This window comes from Lissotriton helveticus, assembly GCF_964261635.1.
Source record: "Lissotriton helveticus chromosome 1_1 unlocalized genomic scaffold, aLisHel1.1 SUPER_1_unloc_8, whole genome shotgun sequence".
NCBI classification, from domain to species: Eukaryota; Metazoa; Chordata; class Amphibia; order Caudata; family Salamandridae; genus Lissotriton; species Lissotriton helveticus.
In genome coordinates, this window is record NW_027611725.1 from 3,654,601 (window position 1) to 3,678,530 (window position 23,930).

At 44.7% G+C, this 23,930-nt stretch overlaps 1 protein-coding gene across 1 annotated transcript in view; it reads right to left on the reverse strand.

The window, feature by feature from the left end:
- Window positions 1-17,942, reverse strand: part of LOC144806526 (uncharacterized) — a 105,403-nt gene extending 87,461 nt beyond the window's left edge. The window contains exons 1-2 of the mRNA XM_078672868.1: window positions 17,357-17,942; window positions 16,110-16,811 (exon numbers count right to left, since the gene is read on the reverse strand). Of these exons, the coding sequence (XP_078528994.1) occupies window positions 16,110-16,811; window positions 17,357-17,942 (1,288 nt within the window). The remainder of the gene's footprint in view (window positions 1-16,109; window positions 16,812-17,356) is intronic.
- Window positions 17,943-23,930: the final 5,988 nt, after the last annotated feature.

Genomic DNA, 23,930 nt, shown 5'->3' on the forward strand with positions numbered 1-23,930 from the left:
CACAGCTTCGAGGGTCACTCGTGGGCTGCACGGTCAGCGTCTCGTGGTCAATTCAAGATGGCGTGCCCCACGCTTCCGGTCGCCTCCACGGGTCTCAGCTCTGCAGGGACTGTGGATCGGGCTGTTGGAAGGCAGGCAAGCTTGATCTCGTCAATCTCAGTCGCTCGAGTTCCGGCGGGAACTGCAACTAAGTAGACGTCGAGGGCTGGATGGTGCCTGCTGCTGCAGGGTGGTCACTCCTTGACCACAAGGGAGATTCTTCGGGCTTCCACGTTGAGATGGAGGTCCAAGGGTCCAGAGTTTCATTTCTAATGTTTCTTCCAGGAAATCTGATGTGCATTGGCACTGCTCCCACTCTTATTCCAATCTGGGGGGCGTGATTACCTGCTAGGTCCCTCCCTATGGGTGGGACCCAGGAAGGGGGTGGATACACCCCTTTCCTTTGATCCAGGCCGCCCTGGCACGAGGGCTGGAGTGCCCCAGAACCGGTTTGGCCGGATTATGCAAGGGGCAGCCTTGTGCGCCCCAGGCAGTGTCTGGTTTCTTTCAAACCTCCCTGCTACAATCCACTATCTCCTGTCTGGAGGGTGGTGACACCCTCCTGTGACAGGAAACCCTTTGTCCAGGCCCCATCTGCTGAGTTTCGGTCAACTGCAGGGGTCCAGACATTTGTCTGTGGCAGAGGCATCCATTTTGTGGATCTTAAGGTCTTTGGAGAAATTAACCGCATTTAGTAAAGGAACATGTCTTACCCCTCTAGAGGGGTGGAATGCCATCCCCGTCGCCAGAACTGGCGAGGGGATGGTATTCCAAATCGTATGACACCTTACACGACATGTTTTGATAAAGCCAAACCAAAGTTGCTATATAACCGCGAGGATTATAAGGCACTTAAGAGTATATGGTATGGCATTATCCTGAAACAGCTTAGGGAGTTGTTCCCGACAGCTGCAGACAGGCTCAGCTCATGCTAGAGCTCCATCTCACATGAAACCACGCACTCTGCCTCCAGGATTGATGAGGCCTTCCATAGGAGTGGCTCACAGGTTAATATGTGTCCAGATATAGGTTTAGATATAGGTATACTACATCTAAGCAAGGGGTGATTATACCACCTTACCCCAGCTGAGTGATCAGCCAGTTGTGTCAATTTAAGAACCAGCCAGGGGTGGCAAAAGATATGCTGCAGCCCCTGGTAGGCCTTGGTGGCCCCTATGCCCTGGGCACCTATAGTGCATTATACAGGGGCTGACAAGGAGTCCATTTCCAATTGTGGTATGTACCTAGGGTACATGGAATCCATTTTACAGAGAGAGCAGATGGCCTGGGGCCCTGATTAGCAGGGAACCAGGTCAACTAAGTCAAAAAACCAGCTAAACACAGGCAAAAAATCTGGGGTAACCATAGTCAGGTAGCCACCTTCCTACAGTCTTTCAGCTTACACATAGGTATTTTGTAAGTGGCCATGTTGTGCATGTCAAAGAGCCATGTACTATGAGACGGTAGCGTGGTGGGTGACCAATGGTGTAAAATTCCACCTTTGCCTCTACAAAGGCCGTAGCAGGCCAACTCTTACCAACACGCTCCCTGCCTCAGCCCCTTCTCTGCCTGCACCCCTCCTCCAGCTACATCGGATTGCCTGCCTCAGCGACATCGCCTGCATTCTGAGAGCGCTGCAACGCGAACATAGCGCCTGGTATCGTTATCTGCCTCGCATCATAGCCAAGTGTCCTGTATTAATATTTAAATTAATAGTGCTGCACTGCTGTGTAATTTCTGCGCTTTGAATAGCATTTTGGTCTTTGTGCCCCATTTTCGTTTCCTGCCATTTGGTTGTTTGTTGTCCTCGTGGCCCTTGTCTCCTCCCTGCTCCCGCCTCCCAGCTGACCCGCCCACCCACTGGTAGAGGAAGCTCTCTCCTCCTACCTCCAACTTGTGACCTGCTGGACTCGCTCCGTGGAGGTCGCTCCCACATGCTCCCTGCCTCAGCCCCTTCTCTGCCTGCACCCCTCCTCCAGCTACATCGGATTGCCTGCCTCAGCGACATCGCCTGCATTCTGAGAGCGCTGCAACGCGAACATAGCGCCTGGTATCGTTATCTGCCTCGCATCATAGCCAAGTGTCCTGTATTAATATTTAAATTAATAGCGCTGCACTGCTGTGTAATTTCTGCGCTTTGAATAGCATTTTGGTCTTTGTGCCCCAGTTTCGTTTCCTGCCATTTGGTTGTTTGTTGTCCTCGTGGCCCTTATCTCCTCCCCGCTCCCGCCTCCCAGCTGACCCGCCCACGCCCCTCCCCCTCCACTATCCATTTATGACAGATGCTTAGGCACGCAGCGGTCACGTGCAGCGGTCGCGCCGAAGGTGCGCCAAAGGTAAGCCCGTCTACGCCCGTCCGCGCCTGGACCGCGCCCAGCGCCAGACCCCCTGGTCCCCGCTCCACCCATCCTCCCCGCATTACATATGACGCCTCCTCCCTCTTTGCACTCAACTCCGGCCGACTCACTAACTGCGCCCAAGCAGCACCAGGACACACCCTGGACCCTTCACCTGCCACTCCTGCAAATTCACCTGCGTCAGGTCCCAAACCAAACCCACAAACATCAAACAGAGAGCCAACACCAACCACCTCAAATGCATCCTTCTCAACACCCGCTCGGTTCACAAACACACCATCGACCTTTGGAATCTACTCGACACCATTTCTCCGGACATCGCCTTCCTAACAGAAACGTGGATGAATGCCTCTTCAGCTCCAGACATCACCATAGCCATCCCGGACGGCTACAAGATCATCCGTAAGGACCGCCCCATCCAAACAGGAGGAGGCATCGCCATCGTCCACAAGAACACCATCCGCGTCTCAACCAGCTCAGATGACAACCTCGCTATCGCCGAACACCTTCACTTCCAGATCCACACCGACCCCAAGACAACACTTAGGGGCACCCTCCTCTACAGGCCACCAGGACCCCGTACAAAATTCAGCAAAGACATCACTGACTTTATCACCCCACACGCCCTCCCTTCGGAAGAATACATTCTACTTGGAGACCTCAATTTACATCTGGAAAAGAGCAACGACAATAACACCACCACCCTTCTGGACAACCTCGCCAATCTCGGACTCAAACAACTTGTTAACACCCCCACACACTATGCAGGACACACACTCGACCCGATCTTCACTTCCAGCAAGCATATCTCCTTCACTCATACCACACCCCTCCACTGGACGGACCACAGCTGCATCCACTTTATTTACAATAAGACCTCGATCCACAACCACCCTCAACCAACTCTGCGAAGAAATTGGAACAAAATCACCATCGACCAGATCTCAACATCGCTTCTTCAAAAACCCCCTGCCTATTCAACGAAACCTAACCAAGCCGCCATCAACCTCACACAATGATTAACCCAAACCGACGACAAATTAGCACCCTTGAAAAAACATCAAATCAAGCAAGGAAGCAAGAACGCCCCCTGGTTCAACGACGACCTTAAGAAATCCAAGAAGCTCTGTCGTTCCCTTGAGAAAACTTGGAAAACAGACCCAAACACTATCACCCAAGCCGCCTTCAAAAACGCCACCCGCAAACACCACCAACTAATCCGGACAGCCAAGAAATCAGCACTCAAAGACCGACTAGACAACAACGCCCACAACAGCAAGGAACTTTTCAACATCATCAAAGAATTCACCAACCCCACCGCCAGCTCTAACGACATCACCCCCTCTCAAATCCTCTGCGACTCCCTTGCCTCATTCTTTCATGACAAAATCGCCGACATCCATAACAGCTTTGACAACCAACCTGTAAACCAGTCCACCCCACTCACCTCCGAACCGTTACCTCCTCCGAATATCCTTTTAGAATGGAACCCAATCACCACAGAAGAGACCATTCGCCTGATGAACTCCATCCACTCAGGATCCCCTACAGACCCATGTCCCCATCACATCTTCAACAAAGCAGACTCCATTATCGCACCCCATCTCCGAGATGTCATCAACTACTCCCTTAACTCCACCACATTCCCAGAAAGCTGGAAACACGCCGAACTCAGCGCCCTTCTGAAAAAACCCACAGCTGACCCCACCGAACTCAAAAACTACCGCCCCATCTCGCTCCTCCCATTACCTGCCAAAGTCATTGAGAAAGCCATCAACAATCAGCTCGCCACCTTCCTCGAAACCAACAAATCACTCGACTCCTCACAGTCTGGCTTCCGAGCCAAACACAGCACCGAGACCGCCCTCATCGCAGCAACAGACGACATTCGAACACTACTGGACAACGGAGACACAGTCGCCCTTAACCTCCTTGACCTCTCCGCAGCCTTCGACACAGTCTGCCATAGCACCCTGATACAACGCCTCAGAAACATCGGAATTCAAGGAAAAGCATTGGACTGGATCATTTCGTTCCTCGCTGGAAGAACTCAGAGAGTCAGCCTCCCCCCTTTTAAGTCAGAGGCCACCGAAGTCATCTGCGGCGTCCCGCAAGGATCATCTCTCAGCCCCACCCTCTTCAACGTCTACATGAGCCCCCTCGCAACCATTGCACGTCAACACAACCTCAACATCATCTCCTACGCTGATGACACTCAGCTGATCCTCTCACTCACCAAAGACGCAACCACCGCCAAAACCAACCTACAAGAAGGGATGAAAGAAGTAGCCGAGTGGATGAAGCACAGCCGTCTGAAACTGAACTCGGACAAAACGGAAGTCCTCATCCTAGGCTCATCCCCTTCCGCCTGGGACGACTCTTGGTGGCCAACGGCCCTAGGAAAAGCCCCCATACCGACGGACCACGCACGGAACCTGGGCATCATCCTAGACTCCTCACTCTCGATGACCAGACAAGTCAACGCCGTCTCATCTTCATGCTTCAACATCCTACGCATGCTCAAAAAAACATTTCACTGGATCCCCACCGAAACAAGAAAAACGGTCACCCACGCACTGGTTACAAGCCGTCTGGACTACGGAAACACCCTATACGCCGGTTCCACCGCGAAACTACAGAAAAAACTCCAACGCATCCAAAATGCTTCAGCCAGACTCATACTAGACATCCCTCGCACAGACCACATCTCCGCTTACCTGAAAGACCTTCACTGGCTCCCCGTCAACAAGAGAATAACGTTCCGTCTCCTCACCCACGCACACAAAGCCCTATACGAACTTGGACCTGATTGTCTCAACACGCACCTTTCCTTTTACACCCCCACCCGCCAGCTGCGTTCGTCCAACCAAGCCCTCGCCGCTGTTCCGCGCATCCACAAAGCCACCATGGGAGGAAGATCCTTCTCCTACCTAGCGGCCAAGACCTGGAATTCCCTTCCCATCCACCTCCGCCTCACTCAAAACCACCTAGCCTTCAGAAAACAACTTAAAACATGGATATTCGATAAGTAAACCTCCCCCCCCTTCCTCAAGCGCCTTGAGACCCTATGGGTATGTAGTGCGCTATATAAATTCTAACTTGACTTGACTTGACTATGCCAGACGGGTCATTAATTGCAGTGTCACCCCTAGGTTGGTCATCAAGGTATCCTGAATGGAGCCCCAGTAGCAAAAAACTATTATACAGACCCACAGGAAATGCAAAATGTCACAGGTCGGTGCAGCACACCTTCAGCACCTCCAGGACTTGGAATACTCTGCCAAATGTGCTTTTTGTCGTGCAGTGCCAGTGGTGTAGGAACTTGAAATAACTGAATTTCAACCTTGCCTCCTGGAGGAAATTGCCATGGCCTTTCCAAAGGTCATGGGAGTCCTCCTCAGAGAGTGAGATGCACAGCCTCTGCTCCAGCAAACAGCATAAATTGCGGGTGGTGATGCTTGAAAAAAGGCTGTCTGCAGCAGTGTAGGAAAGTAGGATATGCTTCTATGGTTACCCCCACATTTTGCCTGGTGATATACTGTTTCTGACTACTCTGGCGTGGATCCTGCTACGCAGGACCCTAGCCTCTGTTCTTTCTCCCCTAAATTGGCTATAGCAAGTACCTTGGTACATTCCTGTTTGGTTACTGGTGCACCCTTGTAAGTCCCTAGTATGTGGTACGGAAGATATACGTTTCCTTATATCTCTCCCCATGTGCACTTAGACCCTAGAGGTCACCCCTCTGGCAGGCCTTTTCAGTCCCAAAGGCAGGGTTCTTGGTTTTATTTGTGAGGGTGCCCCTGCATGAGCAGGACACCCCTACAAACCCCAGAGTCCATTCTGCAGGCTTTGTAAGTGGAACAGCCATCCTGAAATAGAGAGGCCAAGCATCATTACGCGATGACCATCTCAAAACTGACTAGAACGAACCTGGGCATGTTTGGTATCAAACCTGTTGGAATCATACCTCAACACTGTTGGCTCCCTGCTCAGACGCAAAACTGGACAAAGGACATGGGAGTATCCTCCCCCCTGTCTGACCCCTCCTCTGAGATGTGATGTATTCCTATAGGTTCTGTATCGATCCCCCTATTCCTGACCCTGTTCTGGTTAACAATTAACTAGCAGCCATCCCATGATGCAGAAACCGTTATCTGATTAAGCCACACCACGGCACAGGAACGCGTTATCTGATTAGGTCATAACGCTTGCCATCTAATTAGGCAAGCAATATTCCTCCAGCCCCTGATAAGGCATACGGAGTTCTCAACACAAATCAAACCTATGACAACCTGGGAAAATCCCTGCGGCCATTGTTTTGATTTCACCGAGAACTTTAGTAAAAGAATGTGCTAACGACCAGTTTGTATGACATCCTTATTGACGTATCTATGTCCATCCTTACGTCAATCTCTGCACCTTACAGGTATAAATATTACCGACATTGCCTTAAGCAAACACACGCGGTGGTGACGATATCGGAGCAGCGAGACTTGCCGAGAGGCCAGCACAGAGCGAAGCCCACTGTCGCTGCCCCGCCTTCCTGACGCGCTGAGAACGAGACGCTGCTTTCTCCTGCCGAGAAATCCAGCTCCGGCGCTTCCGAGCAGCCCTTGCAGGCAGCCTGGAATATTGAGACCAAAGACGAGAGATACCAGCCCTCAACCATTCTAGATCTCAGGTACAGAACTGAATAACCCCTTGCAGAGAATTCTTGAGTCAGTCACTTGGCAAAACAAACTTAACTTAAACTGCTACTTATCTACTCCCGCCCACGTATTAGGCTCCGGTCAGGTACACTGGGGTAGGCGTAGTTAGAAGCACCAGTTGAGTACGATTAGTCAAATGTATATATGTATGTATCTATTTTATCCATTTTAAATATCATATGGCTTAGAAACCATATCCATGCTTTTACAGTATTATTTCATAATTCTGCTTTTATTGTATGCACTTTACTTAACCATAAGTATTGCAATAATATCGATTCATTTCTCTTGTATGAGAAAAGAGGCTGATCAATAAATAACATCTTTTATTGAACACGCCCGTCTCTTCCTTTTCTCTACAATCTGGTGAAACTAAGAATGCACTGAAATGACTGAGTAAAATAAGTTGTCTTTTGTTTTCACACGACTCTAGAGATACACTCTTGATTAGGGGAGAGCAAAGTAGTCATGTTCTATGGTTGTCAGAAACTAAATCCCTTCTTGTCTATCCAGGGAGGTGAAACTCCTCCTTGCCTATTCGAGAAAGTTTCTAGTGAACTCTGAGCTAGCTGGCAAACCCAAAACTTTAAGTCTAATATCGTCAGTAGAAGACCTAGTTAACCTCCGTCCTAGGTCTATACTATTGAAGGTATTATTCCAATGCGCAGAGCCTATTGGGATAATAGGAACTACACTACATGGCGCCCAAAGGTTTGGAAAGGCGATAAAACTAACGCAAGACATTAGAGTAACTCAGTCGTGCTTTTTCACTCAGACCCCTTTTTTCCCATAATACTCCAAAGACGTCTGGAGTGGGTGAAAGGTCATATCCGCCAAACCTCGCAGGAGGAAACTCCTATGTACGGTTCTTGGTTTAGTCAACGTTGAAGGATACACTGTTCCAAAATATTGTGCATCTAATCTTTGTTTCCATAAGAACCTGATCTGCAAACAAACAGAATAACCTTCCTGACAGTAAAATGTCAGAGAGTGATGATGAAAGAGAGACAGTTAGAATAGCAGCTGAACTCGCAGCAGCTGATAATACTATGCAAGAAGCAGACTAGGATATAATACTCATCCCGGTCAACATAAGAAAATCTATAACTTTAAAACTTATAGAAAATGGACTGACACCGAGAGGTGGCACAGTCATATTCGTAATTGAGGCACACGAATATCGGCAGACAGAGGTATTCTATTCATGGATACACTTTCCAGCAGCAAACGCTGTAACAAAGCACTTCCACTATTACAAAACAGAGGAACCTCCTAATGAGTACATTCCTTTCGAAGAGGTGGAAGTACAACTCAAATTCCAAGAGCACCTGCTCTTGTTTAATGGCGCCCTAAAACATAATAATCACATCACCAGGCTTGGTCCATTAGGTAGACCAGGAGCAACGTGGCCGGTCCTAGCCGGATACACACCACATCCAGACATCGAAAGAATGTCTGCAGCAGATCTTTTAATACAACTAAAACAATTAATAAAAGTACATAGACAATTAGTCCAATATGTAATGCGGACTTCAACAATCCAACCAGCAATTAAAATTCCACCGCTGACCCCTCATCAGGGGAACACAAATAAAATTACACCACAGAACATACAGTCCTGCCTAGGTAAAGTACCAGCTAAACGGGACCAAATACCATTCTGGTTAGCAAAAAAATCACCCAAATAGAGGCGGTGTTTCCAGACACCACCCCGTTAGAAAAACACAGGATTGTGACTATCTGTCTTCCAATGGGAATCGCACCACACGTGGAGGACTGTGACACTTGGGGTACAGTCTTTGCTTCCATTTACACAAAAACACATGGTGTTCCATCCATGTCAGTAATACCAGATGTGCTAAAACAAATTCAAGATGAATACGGTCCAGAACCTGCTTTAACTCTTGGTATGAAATTACTGAAAGACTTCAAGCAGGTCTCGGCAATATTACTAGCCAACATAAAGGGAGAAGCAGCAAATGTGGCGATCCGCCAGAGGTTAAAAGAGACAGATATAGCAGACCAACCAGCTGAAATTGCCAGAATAATAGAAAAATCCTATGAGGAACTAGGTAGAGATAGTTTGGGTGGAATACCAGTAAAACCTCAACTAATTGAAAGTCATGAAAAAGTATTTATTAAAAATAATTTAATAACACCAAAAAAGAGCTGGGATGGAAACAAACAATCCAATCCTAAAGAAAAGAAATTCCAGTCCAGAGGAAGGTCTCCTCGGCGGAGAGAAAGATCTCCGAACCAAGGACGCAGGTCTCCCCAAAGTGAGCCCTCTGGGAAAAAATACAACCTTAGAAATAGGGATAATATAAAAAAACCTGATAGATATCAAGAAATTGATACACGTCCCTCTCAATCTTTTCAGACTTCCTTGCAGAAATCGGCGAGAAGAGGACGATCAGAACACAGGGAAGAGCACGTCAAGTCCAAAGACAAGAAATCTGCTCATCTGAATAAAAAATTACAATTTCCAAAAAAGAAGGTAGCCTGTATTAAAGTAATCAACAATGCCGAGAATACTGAGGACACAACTGAAAAACGGAGAATGGGCTCAGACAATGCTAGACAGCGCAGCAGAAGTGAGCATAGCTCGCAAAGTCCTTATGAATCATCTGGAGACAGTGGACACGAATGAATACCTTCAAGTGGAAACTGCAGACACCAGAGTTAGCAAACCTCACAAAATATATGAAATAACATTACGTATAGAGGGGGATAAGACTAGAACAAGCATTGGCATAGCCAATAGGTCTCGCCTTTGGGACCTTCTAAGTATTTAGTTATGCAGCATAATATCCTTGGTGCAGCAACATCAACTGTTGCATGGCTAAACACGTATAAGGTCCCAAAGGCGAGACCTATTGTCTATGCCAATGCTTGTTTCTTAAGTAGTGTTGCAATACGTCTGACTCTTCCATGTGAAAAGATCTTATCTTGTGCTCTAAAGATTGCTCAAGTCTCGACAGAGAACAGGCTAGGCTGTAAGTAGGGTAAATTGACCAAATTTGCCATATGTTATGGTGACGCCAAGACTGAAAAATGTCTTTTTTAAACTTTGAAATTTAATCGCCGGACTGTTCTTCATTGAAAACGCAATGAGGACAGAAAGGATCACCACTTTGTTCTGAGTCAATAATTGTCTGATATAAGACATGTTAAAAAAATGGGGCTGGCGGCTCTGACACAGCGCAATGGAGTATGTTAACCACCATGGTCAGGGAATTGGCCTGTGCGTTCCTGAAGGACGAGGAGGAGGTAGATCTCCTGTGGTGACAGACAACCCCCTAGCGCCACATCACAATGGGCAGAATCGTCTCTCCGTAAACAATAATATGAACAGATGTGAACTACCTTGCAACGCACAACATATGCTACATAAATAGCTTAAGGGCAGTGGCTAGCCGATGGCATTCAGGTTCGTATTCATAGTTTTTTTTTTAAAACCCACATGGAGTAGACAACAATAAATTCAAAGAACTCTTGTAAACCCTTTTTAAAAACTTGTATCGGGAGAATTAAGGATCGAAAATCTGTTTTTAAGAGCACCCCATGTGTTAAAACAGTAGTTTAATCTATTAGTATCTGAATTGCATGTGTTCAGCCATTCATTTGCCTGCACTTGTAACAATTTTAGCCAATGCCATATTCAATTGAATGGATATGCTTTCGGGTGAAATGTAACAGTTGAACACATAGTGGACATGTATTTTTGGAGTGCTTTTTTGCGTGCGTAGGACGCCGTAAGGTAAGCATTTAAAACTAGGATTTTTAAACTCCTGTCTACAGTTTAACTTAATTGAAATATGCAGGGGATTTCAAACTAATTAAATCACATCGTACCCCTGAAATGGAGTGCAGTGTGTAGCTGTAACCAACTACATTAACATATTTTTACTAGCTGTGCCAATGTTTACATTGTCTGCCGACCAATGGGGGTTTAAGGAGCCCCTCTTGTTTACATTAGAATTGCATGGAAGAGCAGTTTAACTTCTCTCAAGTGCAGACCTCTGAAGCCAAGCTTCTAAAAGGTGTTATTTATTCAGTCTTCCAAAATCCGGCCTGCTCTTCACTAAAAACACAATGAGGATGCCTTACCTGCAACTCCCTCGTTGACACCAACTGAAAGAATCGCCACTGTATGGAATTATATTTATGTGGAATCTTCAACAAAGTTGTATTTTTTGCCTTTATAGTATATCGATTAGACATGCAGATCAATAGGAATCCCAATGCGCTAGCTGAGCCACTAGTTTACTGGGAATGTACATAGAGTAATGGCGGTAATGTTACTGCTGATATCACGTTGAAATGGAACAATTGCTCATGCATGCTGTAAATATGTATGATATTGTGTGCGGGTACAACATGCTAAAGTTTACAAAATGCAGGTAGCGGTAGCGCATTTCTTTAATGAAAGAGCTTCGATAAAAAAAATCTAAGAAATGCGTGTTTTATTCCGATGTGTTTTCCGAGATCATGCGCGCGCACAACACACTAACAATGTTCACAAAACAAGTGTAGGGGGAGCGGCATTGTCCACGTTTCCATATTCTTTTGGGTTAAATGTAATACTTGCCTGCGTTCAGCCATTAATTCACTTGCACATTTAATACTTTTGGCACATGCCATATTCAATCTTGCTTAAGGCACAGTTTCAGAGCAAAATACAATACGCCCGGATTAAAACGCAATGGGAAAACAAAAGGAAATGAGCATTTGAATGCTTTATCAAGCACAAAATATATTTAAATGTTACCCTAAAGAAAAACGGATGCTCCTCGAAATTAATTTCCAAACACCCAAAAAATACAGCGAGATGAGGAACGAACGTATAAATGCCTTTCCGAGGCAAACATTTATTTAAATGGGAAGCACAAAAACATAAGCATGAGCGCAAGTCATTTTCAAGTCTGACAACAACAAAGCAATTCAAAACAACACAAACTCCTACCAAATTTGAAGGATAGTATAAATGCCTTTTCAAGCCCAAATAACAAACAAGGAGAAACACGAGAGACGGCCTGCGGCAGTCAAAGTGAAAGTACGAGGAGAAATGCGACATGGCGGGCAGGGGAGGGGGCGGAGCGGGGAGAGCGGCATGAGGGTGTGAAGCAGCAGGGGCCTGAGACGAGGCCGCCTTGCCTTTGATGTGGTAATGCGAGGCAAGCGGCTGGTGGCATTGTGCACGCGCTTTCACGTGCACTGGAAGAAATCGCCTGGGAATCGCCTGATCTCGGTAAGCTCTGTTTAAGCCACAATATATCGAGCTCCCGCTCAATGCGCATGCGCATTGAGATAGGTCGCTCGACCTAAAAATAAGGGGCCTATTTTGGGATAATCTCTCCAAGGGCTATTATATACAAGTGTGCTCTCGCTACTACAACAGAGTATCACAAACAGTGCAATGACTGATAAGTATTTAAGGAAACAGAAGCAGAATCTTTGGTGTGTTCTTGATACAGCAAGAAGATGATTTATTCTCTCCAGACTCAAGAGATGTTATGCAAAGCCGACACGTGTTTCGTCGTGTACAGTTGAGTCAACACGACTCTTCAGGGCTGATGATACAAGAATAACATATACAGAGTCAGTACTGCCGTTGTTACATACTGCAAATGGTGACAAGGTGCAGCCTACATGCAGTAGTGCCGTACGTGTGGGTTCGCACGTGATGGTATTGTGTAGTGGTAACGTCAACACACTGGTACATGTGTCACTCCAAGGCTGTGAGTGGTTGCCCTTGGGTGGTGGTGCATAGACATGAAGTCTTATGACATAACGCTTTGGTGTGTGATCGTGTTTAACACATACACGGTGATCTTGCATTCCGAGGGTTCATGCAGTAGTGGATCAGTCAGAATAAAACTAGGTGAGCCTTTGTGAGGGGGTGTAGGTGAGGGACCATAACGGTAACATGACGTGGTTGACCGGTGGTTTTTATCCGTGTTGTTTAGGGGCAAGCAGGATGTTCCGTTATTGCGCCCATTAAAAACGTGTGATTGGATAAGTTTAGACAATTCACTCTCTCTCGCCATTATGGATTATTTACCTTGAGGAATGGTATGTTCGTGGTATTTGGCATTAGGTCTGGGCTAATATCCGTGTACTGGACGGTACTCGCCGGAGAGAGACTAAAGGAAAGAGTATATACAAAAAGGGAATCATTAGGAAAAGCATTCTAAAGTAGGGGAAAAAGGCACCTACTCAGTAGAATAGATGGCGGACAATAAGTGCGGTATTCTTACCACAATTCTAAATGTGACTACATAGAAACGGTCTGTCCCTTTATGATAGTCACGTAGAAAGTACTTGTAAATTGGCAATCTGCATTCAAGAATGTCAAAAATCTTCGTATTTGTCCACTCTGTGTGAAAGGGGATCGCAGAAAGAAAAATAAGGGAAAAGAATCAAGTATGGTCTGCCAAATGAATGCGCGAATTAGCGCAACGTTACAGAAAGACATATTGCATTGTTTCATAAAGAAATGGGTCTATAGAGCACTCCGTTAAGGAAATACTTGACTCCTGGTGTGTCAGGTTCTAACACTTGATGCGCATAATAGCGTATTATTACAAAAGGACATATTACTTCTTTAGAAGAGATAGGATTATAGAGGACTAAGTTAAGGAAGTACCTGACTCCTGGTGTGTCAGGAGGTAGCCGGGAGGGGATCCGTCTGATACTTGGCTGGCTAGAGACGAGTACGTCTCTAAAAAGGCGGTGCGCTGCAAAACGGGAAACAAGAGCGCGGGTTAGCTCTTAGAAAGCCCAGTACCATGGGCTTCAGAACATGCGGTGGTGATAACGGGAGTTAGTTGCCGCTTACCTCTGTTTTGGAATCCCTCCTCCTGTGGTTCCCGGTTGCCGTCTCTCTGTACGGACACGTGACCAGGTGGGGGGGATTACTTTATAGACAAAGGTAGAAATCGAAGATGTCCACGTCGTCAGTGGTGTGGAAAAACGGGTTCGCCATCTTTAAGTGGCAGAAGTGCATCAAAAAATATATAAAATATGCACTCAGTTCTATGCAGAGGTCGTTTCAATTAGGACGAAAGAGAAAGTCATTTCATAAAGGAACTCCTAATGTCTTAGCCTGCCTAGAGTGAGGGGGCTTACATGGTTGGGAACAGGAGGCGCGTGAAGGTGGTTGGTGTGCACGTGAGTGTTCGGGTTCCAAGACCCAAGCGAGGTAAAGATCGTAAATTCAGTGACCTAAGTAATTTAGAGTGAAAGTGCCCACCCGCACCTCTCGTTAGTGAGCATGTCATTTTTATCAACGGGTTCAAAACACATTACAATTAGTTTCTTAAACATTATGATCATTATACAATATTAGACCTAGGTATTGGTCAGAAGTATTACATGGTATAACCGCTCATGAGATCATGTATTAACACAATATACATAGTAGTTATCTTCATTGACATCATAGTACATGGTAGGTGTATCTAGAAATGTCTATATGTGACACTGTGAGTTCCTCGCTGATCACACATTAAAGGTTCAGTAAGTCTTTGTGGAAGAAGGGTCCCCCAGACGGCTGCCTAGTCGCCTAAGAAGAATTGAAGCTCAGGGTCGTAGTTGAGCCCCTGTTCCACGCATTTTAAACGCATGATCCAAGTCGCCTCCCTACGTCTAAGCTTCAGTTCGCGGTTGCCCCCTCTAATGTCGAGGGGAATCACATCTATGCCGAAAACACGTACTTTGATATCATCTACCAATGGTTGACATTCTGCTACGTGTAAAGCCACAGGGTATTTGGGGTCTCTCCTCTGTATTGCTCTTATATGTTCAGAAATTCTTTCCTTGAATGTCCTGATGGTGCTGCCTACATAGATCTTTCCACACTGGCATTCAATTATGTATACCACAAATTTAGTCAAACACGTGATGTTGTGTCTAATTTTGTAGATAGCTCCATCAGGGCCTTTGAAAGTCTTGGTACCATGTTTGCCCCAAATACACATGGAGCAAAACCCACATTTGTGGAAACCAAGACCTCTTGTGGATAGCCAGTCCTGAACCGATGTGTTGTGGGGGACTGTAGGGCTTAGTTTGTTTCTCAGGGTGAAGCCCTTTCTGTATGTGATGGAAGGTCTGTTCGGAAGAAGCTCTTTAAGAACAGGATCATCTGTTAAGATTTTCCAGTGTTTGTTGAAGCTCTTTTTGACGTGATAGTTAAGTGCATTGAATTCAGTAATCAGTCTGATTGGTTGTTTGGAGGACTCCACCTCCGTACGTGCTTTCAGACAATCTGGTCTAGAGATGACTCTGGATTTACGTTCTGCTTTTAGAAGGGATGAGCTCGAATACCCTCTCTTTTGAAATCTATTTTTCATGGTCATGATACAGTTATCGAATTCCATTGCTTCACTGCAGTTACGTTTAGCCCTAAGGAATTCTCCATATGGGATAGACCTTAACTGATGCTCAGGGTGAAAGCTCGAAGCGTGGAGAATGGAGTTGCAGGAGGTTGGTTTCCTGAATAGTTTGGAATGCAATTGGTTATTCTTAACATAGAATTCAAGATCTAGGAATTCAATGTTGGTGAGGCTGTGGCGCATAGTGAAACTGATTTCCCATAAGTTATTGTTTAGATACTTGAAGAAGGACTGGAGAAGTTCCTCGGATCCTGACCATAAGAGAAAACAGTCGTCAATGTATCGCCCCCAGTAGACTATGGAGTCAATGTATGGTTTGCCTTTGATACCCCAGATTAGGTCGGTTTCCAAGGCCCCCATAAAGAGATTAGCGAAGGAGGGTGAGAATTTCGAGCCCATGGCTACTCCCTTCTTCTGTCTGTACCAATTCCGATTAAAAATGAAAAAGTTATTATCCAGGATGATCTTCATCATGTGTAGCAGCATGTTGGTATGTGCCCATAGCGAAGCAGGTCTATTTGAAAGAAGTTTGGTAATTGCACTGATACCTATTTCAGGATTGATGCTGGTGTACAGGGACACCACATCCAAAGTTACTAGTCTAGTACCTTGCTGCCACTCCAGGTCTGACATGATGTTCAGTATGTGTTTCGAGTCTTGTATGAAAGATGGAAGGTTCTTGACTAGAGGTCCCAGAAAAAGATCCACATACTCTGCGATTCTTTCGGTGGGGCCCCCAATCCCCGATACTATCGGTCTGCCCGGTGGGAATGGTAGATTCTTGTGGACTTTAGGTAGGGTATACAGCCACGGATACGTGGGTCTGAAGACTTTGGGATACAAATATTCATTGTCATCAAGTAGACCAGATTGTTTCCAATTCAATAGGAGTCCATTTAGTAGTATTGTTAATGGACCCATAGGGTTATGGTTAATAAGCTCATAGCAAGAGTCATCACTCAGTTGGCCAAGGACCTCATTGTTGTAGTCATTGAGATCCATGACCACCACGTTCCCCCCTTTGTCCGCTTCCCTGATGATGATTTTGTGGTTGTCGCTAAGAATAGAGAGTGCTGACCGTTCACCCTTGGTCAAGTTGTCTCTATATCTAAATTTCGTGTCAAGGTTCTTAATGTTGGTACTGTTAAGATCCTCAAGGACGTGTCTGTAAAATTTGTCCATATTGTTGCCCCCTGCTAGTGTAGGAGTCCATTTGGATCTACTCTTAAGGCCACTCGTGATACTGTAATCGGTCTCGACATCCAGCTCTTCAAGGAGCCTTTCCATTTCAAGTGGACTATCTTCCCTGTCTGTCAAAGAAAGAAGCAGGTGTGTGGATTGCACATCTTTAATGGTCAAAGGTACATTGTCAAATACAGTAGGGATGTGTCTAGGTTGTTTCTGCACGTCTTGTGATCCAGCAAAATGTTTCTTGAGTTTGAGACTACGTATGAACTTAAAGACATCAATTTTGGTTTGACATATGTCGCCAGTGGAATAGGGATTGAAATTCAAACCTCTGCTAAGTAAGGATGTCATATCGGATGTTAGAGGAAGTGAGGAAAGGTTTATGACTTGAACTGTGTCACCTAGTGTGGTTGGTTCCTCTGTGTGACTGACCTCAATTTCCTGCGATATTCCTCGCTTGTCCCTACGTTTCCCCCTGTGGGTTCTGGGTCTGTAGCGGCCCTTGGTGGCTGAGTCCTGTTGCCTCTCCTTACTCGTTGCATCTCTAAAAAAAAGGTTGAATTATGAGGTTCTGAGTTGGCCAGAATTTCATTCTCTATGTCGCTGAGTCCAGTAGAACTCAGAGAGGTGGTGCTGGAACTGGCAGAGTTGGTGGTGGTGGTCCTGCCGGTTTGTGAGCCTGCCTTAGGTTTCGGGATTAAGGAGTCATACTTGCGATCAAAAGTGTATATCCTGCCATTTTTATAGTCTGCCTCATCCCTTTTGATTTGACGTGCCTTCCTGCTCTGGATTTCGGATTGGTGTTTCAGAAGAATTTCGTCCAGAATGGTGTAATTCTTAACAGTGGCCTCAGGTTTGTTCAGGTCTTTGATCTCTTGTTCTACCACAGAGATTTCTGATTGTAATAGGGCAGTCTTCCGATCAGCACTCTCAATGAGAATGTCTATTAGTGTGATGGAATTCTGGTTCAGCGAATCTTCCCATTTGCTCATGAGATCCCGGTCTAGATCATCATGGGTCGGGAAGATGTTGGACCGTAGTCCTCTAGGAACTAATTTAAGTTTCAGGTAGTGTTTCAGAGTTGCTCCGTCCCACCAACGGGAGTTTTCTTGTTTCTTTAGTTTTTCAAGTTTGAAGAACTTGTCTCTTAAACCCTCTATGCGTGCAGGACCTGCCGTGGCTGATGCCTGGTGTGTGGGCATGCCCTTGGCCAGATTCTCAAAAAGATCTGCTGCTGCTTTAGCCCTGTCCATGGTGTGGTGGACAGTAAGGCGTCCAAAATAAGGTCTAGTGGTTCAAAATGTAACGTGGAGGCGCCCAATCTGCAAACTCAAGAAACACTTCAGTGGGGTTTTTAGAAATTCAGATCTCTCAGGCGCACTGCCTAGGATATACGTTACAGAGTGTTAATTGACAATTAGACATGTAGTGCGTGAAGAGCAGGCGGAAAAACACCCTTAACCGTCTGAAAAGTCAAGGGACTAAACAATTATATACAAGTGTGCTCTCGCTACTACAACAGAGTATCACAAACAGTGCAATGACTGATAAGTATTTAAGGAAACAGAAGCAGAATCTTTGGTGTGTTCTTGATACAGCAAGAAGATGATTTATTCTCTCCAGACTCAAGAGATGTTATGCAAAGCCGACACGTGTTTCGTCGTGTACAGTTGAGTCAACACGACTCTTCAGGGCTGATGATACAAGAATAACATATACAGAGTCAGTACTGCCGTTGTTACATACTGCAAATGGTGACAAGGTGCAGCCAACATGCAGTAGTGCCGTACGTGTGGGTTCGCACGTGATGGTATTGTGTAGTGGTAACGTCAACACACTGGTACATGTGTCACTCCAAGGCTGTGAGTGGTTGCCCTTGGGTGGTGGTGCATAGACATGAAGTCTTATGACATAACGCTTTGGTGTGTGATCGTGTTTAACACATACACGGTGATCTTGCATTCCGAGGGTTCATGCAGTAGTGGATCAGTCAGAATAAAACTAGGTGAGCCTTTGTGAGGGGGTGTAGGTGAGGGACCATAACGGTAACATGACGTGGTTGACCGGTGGTTTTTATCCGTGTTGTTTAGGGGCTAGCAGGATGTTCCGTTATTGCGCCCATTAAAAACGTGTGATTGGATAAGTTTAGACAATTCACTCTCTCTCGCCATTATGGATTATTTACCTTGAGGAATGGTATGTTCGTGGTATTTGGCATTAGGTCTGGGCTAATATCCGTGTACTGGACGGTACTCGCCGGAGAGAGACTAAAGGAAAGAGTATATACAAAAAGGGAATCATTAGGAAAAGCATTCTAAAGTAGGGGAAAAAGGCACCTACTCAGTAGAATAGATGGCGGACAATAAGTGCGGTATTCTTACCACAATTCTAAATGTGACTACATAGAAACGGTCTGTCCCTTTATGATAGTCACGTAGAAAGTACTTGTAAATTGGCAATCTGCATTCAAGAATGTCAAAAATCTTCGTATTTGTCCACTCTGTGTGAAAGGGGATCGCAGAAAGAAAAATAAGGGAAAAGAATCAAGTATGGTCTGCCAAATGAATGCGCGAATTAGCGCAACGTTACCGAAAGACATATTGCATTGTTTCATAAAGAAATGGGTCTATAGAGCACTCCGTTAAGGAAATACTTGACTCCTGGTGTGTCAGGTTCTAACACTTGATGCGCATAATAGCGTATTATTACAAAAGGACATATTACTTCTTTAGAAGAGATAGGATTATAGAGGGCTAAAACAATAATCAATAAAAACCAGTGTAAATAAAGCATCCAGTTAACAAATAAAGACTAGTTTCCACTTATAATGTAGACCCCAGCACTTGGCTGACGTCTGGACTGTTATAAAAAGATTTGCGAGTCTGTAGTGGCATATACGCTAGGAGCATGCTACGTTTGGCTAATACTCTCCTCGTGCCCTAAAAAGCGTGTGGAAAAACATAGCCAAATGAGCATTGCATAGCGGGACTCTTCTCACTTCCTTCCTGAGGGATACGGGATGGTGTAAAGAAAAAACCAAAGGCATAAAGCAATCTATAACAGCGAAGGTATTAGGTTCGGGAGCTGGGTGGGTCAAACATCTAATAAGTGTCCAACGTAGTCTAAACAACCTGCCAAGAAATTCTCTGAAGGGATTCAGTCCGTACGAACTATTGTTTGGGACTAGGATGATGGTCTTAGATCTTGACAGTCAGACTTCAGTGGTGAAAGAAAAAAGCTTTGATATCAAAGATCGTTTGGCTATTTTGCAGGACTTAAATGAAACAAGAAAAGACCTGAGCAACATAAAGTTGAAACAACAGCCAACGACCACTGAAGAAACACCACCTGTCCCAGCAAGACCTGTCTGGATTCCAAAAGTCGGGGATCTAGTCAGAGAAAAGATCGCGGTAAAGAAGGAATTTGGGCCTTCTTACAGAAAAGCAGTTCCTGTCTTGTCTATCAACGGGACAAGATCAGTAGTACTACCGCCCCTTGCTGGTAAAAAGGAGAACAGAGTTGTATCAATCGACCTGGTAAAACCACAATCATGTGGCCGATAACAAACAGTAGGCCAAGTGGACTCCCGATAAGTAGTAGAACACCAAGGTTTGCTACAAATACAGAGGTTCAAACTAAGAGGCTAATCACATTCGAAACGCCTACAGAACAACAACAAGGACTATGCAACAATGCAATGGAACTTACACCTCTAAAAACCCAAATAAAACATTTAGTAGAGACACACCAACCTACAATGAAGTAACAAATGACTATGCTGAAGCAACAAGAAACAGTAATCCTGAAGCAATTGGAACAATTGACAGAACAGCATCTGGCTACTTCATAAACTTCGATGATTCCTCTGAAGACCTCAATGAATCAAAGACACAGCCATCAACAAAAACTTTTAAAGATAAAGCTAAGGAACTTTTGAAACAACTGAAAGAAACCTATCTGATTTCTCCATGGATTGAATTCTGGGTGGCCTTGGGTGCATTTATCCTCATACTTTGGCTCATCATGGTACTATGTTTGGGAAATTTCATTGAGGGAAAATATGCTAAAATGGACACAGCAAGCCAGAAAATCAACTTGGTCTTCAAACCACACACGTCTTCACACGTCGAGAAAAGAGAACTTTCTTCAGTCAACTTCACAGCCAATCCTATACCGGGTGGGGTAGCATGGGACAACACTGACTATGAAATTTATGGTCCGGTTGAAATCCTGAGATATCCACATCAAATTAAGATCTCATTGAGTGACTTTGTAAAACCAAGCTCATTTGCTGATGATTGGGACTTTGAAAGTATTAATGATATGATGTCTGACCTAGTGATGTCTGCTAAATATACAAAACATGATTATTTGCAGGGTTCGTCTAATTATGATAGTATGTTCTGTTACAACCACTATGGTAACCATTTTCTACATAAATCTGCACAACCTAGAAATGTTTGAAATTATAATCAATGGGAACATTGTGCAACCCCTCCAAAAGGTAGCTCAAGAACCTTTTATGACAAATATTCATATTTTTCAGGATTCAACACAAGTAATGCAGAAACATTTTATTTCAAATTGTCAAATAAGACAGGTACAAAGACTATGCTTACAAATACAAAATTGATATATTCAGATTCATTTTTTGAACAAATGAATACATTTGGTTTCGATTTCTGGAACAAAAATGTTGAAGTAAAAGGTGTTTGGGGTACAAAAGAATGGCAAGTACAAGGTATAGAATCATTGTTTAGAGCCTGCATGATCCCAGAACAAATTATATTTTTGAATGACACTATTCAACAAACTACCTGTCTTGGCCTAGCCAAAATCAAAGACTTAAATAAACCGTCTATTCCAAAGCCAACAATGTACAGCAACAGCTCTATAGATGATGAGATAGACATAAAATATGTATTAAACCAAAACAGAACACATCCTGATTGGAAAAAATGGTTAATCTGGCCCACAGATACTAATAACTGTCAAGACAGATTCCTGAACAAAATACAGGGGTTCACATTGACCAGGCCAGACCCTAGATATTCCCAAAAACAACACCCAGGGATAATTACCACGTACAGTGTGGGCAAGCTCTGCCTTCAATGGCTACAAACATCCACACTGACGGAAATTAAGCAACACCTAACTTTACTTACTGATGGTGCTGACTTGCGTGATTTCATTATGGGACCGCGCAAACAGCGTCAAAAACGCTTCATAGCAGCCTCTATATATGCAGCTTACAACGAGGCCTGGAAGATAACTCAAATTGAGACAGCAGAAAGTATACGGGAAATTGACCGTATTAATTTGGAAAAATCGCTTTCTGTAGTGGACAATGGGTTAATGACTCTGTCCTCCAGAATTTTTTCATTGGACAGCATTGTGTCTTCAGCAATCGACATAATATCGCAAGACTTACTGATGTTACAACACGGTCAGTCCCAATTGCGTTCTATTATACAGCTTGGCTGGACGTTACAAAATCTGCGTTCAGGCTATGTGCCTTGGCGTTTAATCAACACAACGTCACTATTCAATATCTTTAACCTTACTGATAAACAAATCAGTATGGCACAGAAGGGTGCTGATTATACAATCCTGAGCATTGAGAAACTCGAGAGATTACCATTGACAATGTCAGAACGACCTGTCATTGAATGGATAATACATGGGATAATTAATATTCCAATATCTACTTTCAGGTTTCAATACTGCCAAAAATATATACAGGCTGGCATGTACGAAAAATTGGGAAAAGGGTACATTAAGTCAACATGGAATTTGCCCTATTCACATGCATGTGTCAGTAATAAAGGACAGAAAGTGTTTCTTAGTGGCAATAATTGTGAGATGTCACTGAGCGGTACACTTCTGTGTAATGGAATTAGTTTGCATGGAGCCTGTGAAGGGAACTCAAATAACCTTTCATGTCACCAGCTAGGCACACCTGCAACACAAATAGAACCATTCTTTAGGAGACTCTATAACGGGAGTTACATTCTAATAGTAGATCGCAGATGTTGTAGTTTACTGCCCGGGATTCCTTATCTCATAACTACGACTGCGAAGGTCATGTGCTGTGAACGCTTATTGTTCCCCAGCTCCTTTACAGACAGGGAGGCAAGGACATGGCCCAACTTGAAAATTACTTCTATTCGAATTGATACTTTAAGCAGAATGAAAACAGTGCTTCTTCAGACGCCGACCAGGCTCACGTCATCAAAAGAAACGTATGATCTCCAAGTCGCAAGGACAACTGCAGAGATTCACTCATTGTTATCAACTAATTCCCCCATACATTTCGCAGAAATCCTGAATGAAATCTTAAATATTTCTGATACCAGTGGAGTCTCAAATGTATTTAAGACAGTGTTTTCGGGGGCTTTAACTCCATTCAAAGCCATTCTGGGTATTTTTCCGGACTTTGTCCACTCCATCTTCGGCGGACTACCACTCCTTTTAGGATTAGTGGCAGGAATCCTATTTTTGATCCTGTTATTTCGTTATGGCAGACCGTGTCACAGACAAAACACCTGCGACAATGGAAGAAACAATCCTAGCCATTGGATACCGGGACCGGATATCAAAAATCCTGGGACTATCCCAGCTTAGAGACCTAAACATGACTTGGTTTCTTTCATTTCGACCAATGTGGCATCGATGTGTTTTACCTGTATTAAGGTGCATGCTGTGCGGAGAAGAATGCGTGTTGGACACCTGTCTGACACTACAATCGGATGCGCCAATGGACGCAGAAACATTGTTGGGTCCGGTAACGGCTCATGCATTGTGCTGCCCCCAACGGCTACCAATCCTGATGACGGCATTTGTGGAAACTTCACCACTACGATTGAGGGGTAGTGAGGTTCAAGATGAAAGCAGCATCGATCAGGTACGACCTTCTGTCAGCAATGATAATCGAAACGCCAATGAAGGCAATCATGCACATGAATGCATGGTTACATCTTTTTCCGAGTTAATAGAACCTTCACAGGAAGCTGTTGACAGCTTTTTCGACAGTCTCAATGATATGATGTTCTCCCCAGAGCAGAAATAACGACTTTTGAGCAAGCTAGCACACGGCGTTCCCATCACCCTGAATTTGGCCTTCAACTTTAATAATAAAGTAACATGAACAATTTTCCCTCCAGTTTACGGACAGCAATTTTTCAGCAGCCCCAAAATATTTTTACAATTTTTCGGGACACTTATCTTCTGCTTAAAGTAGA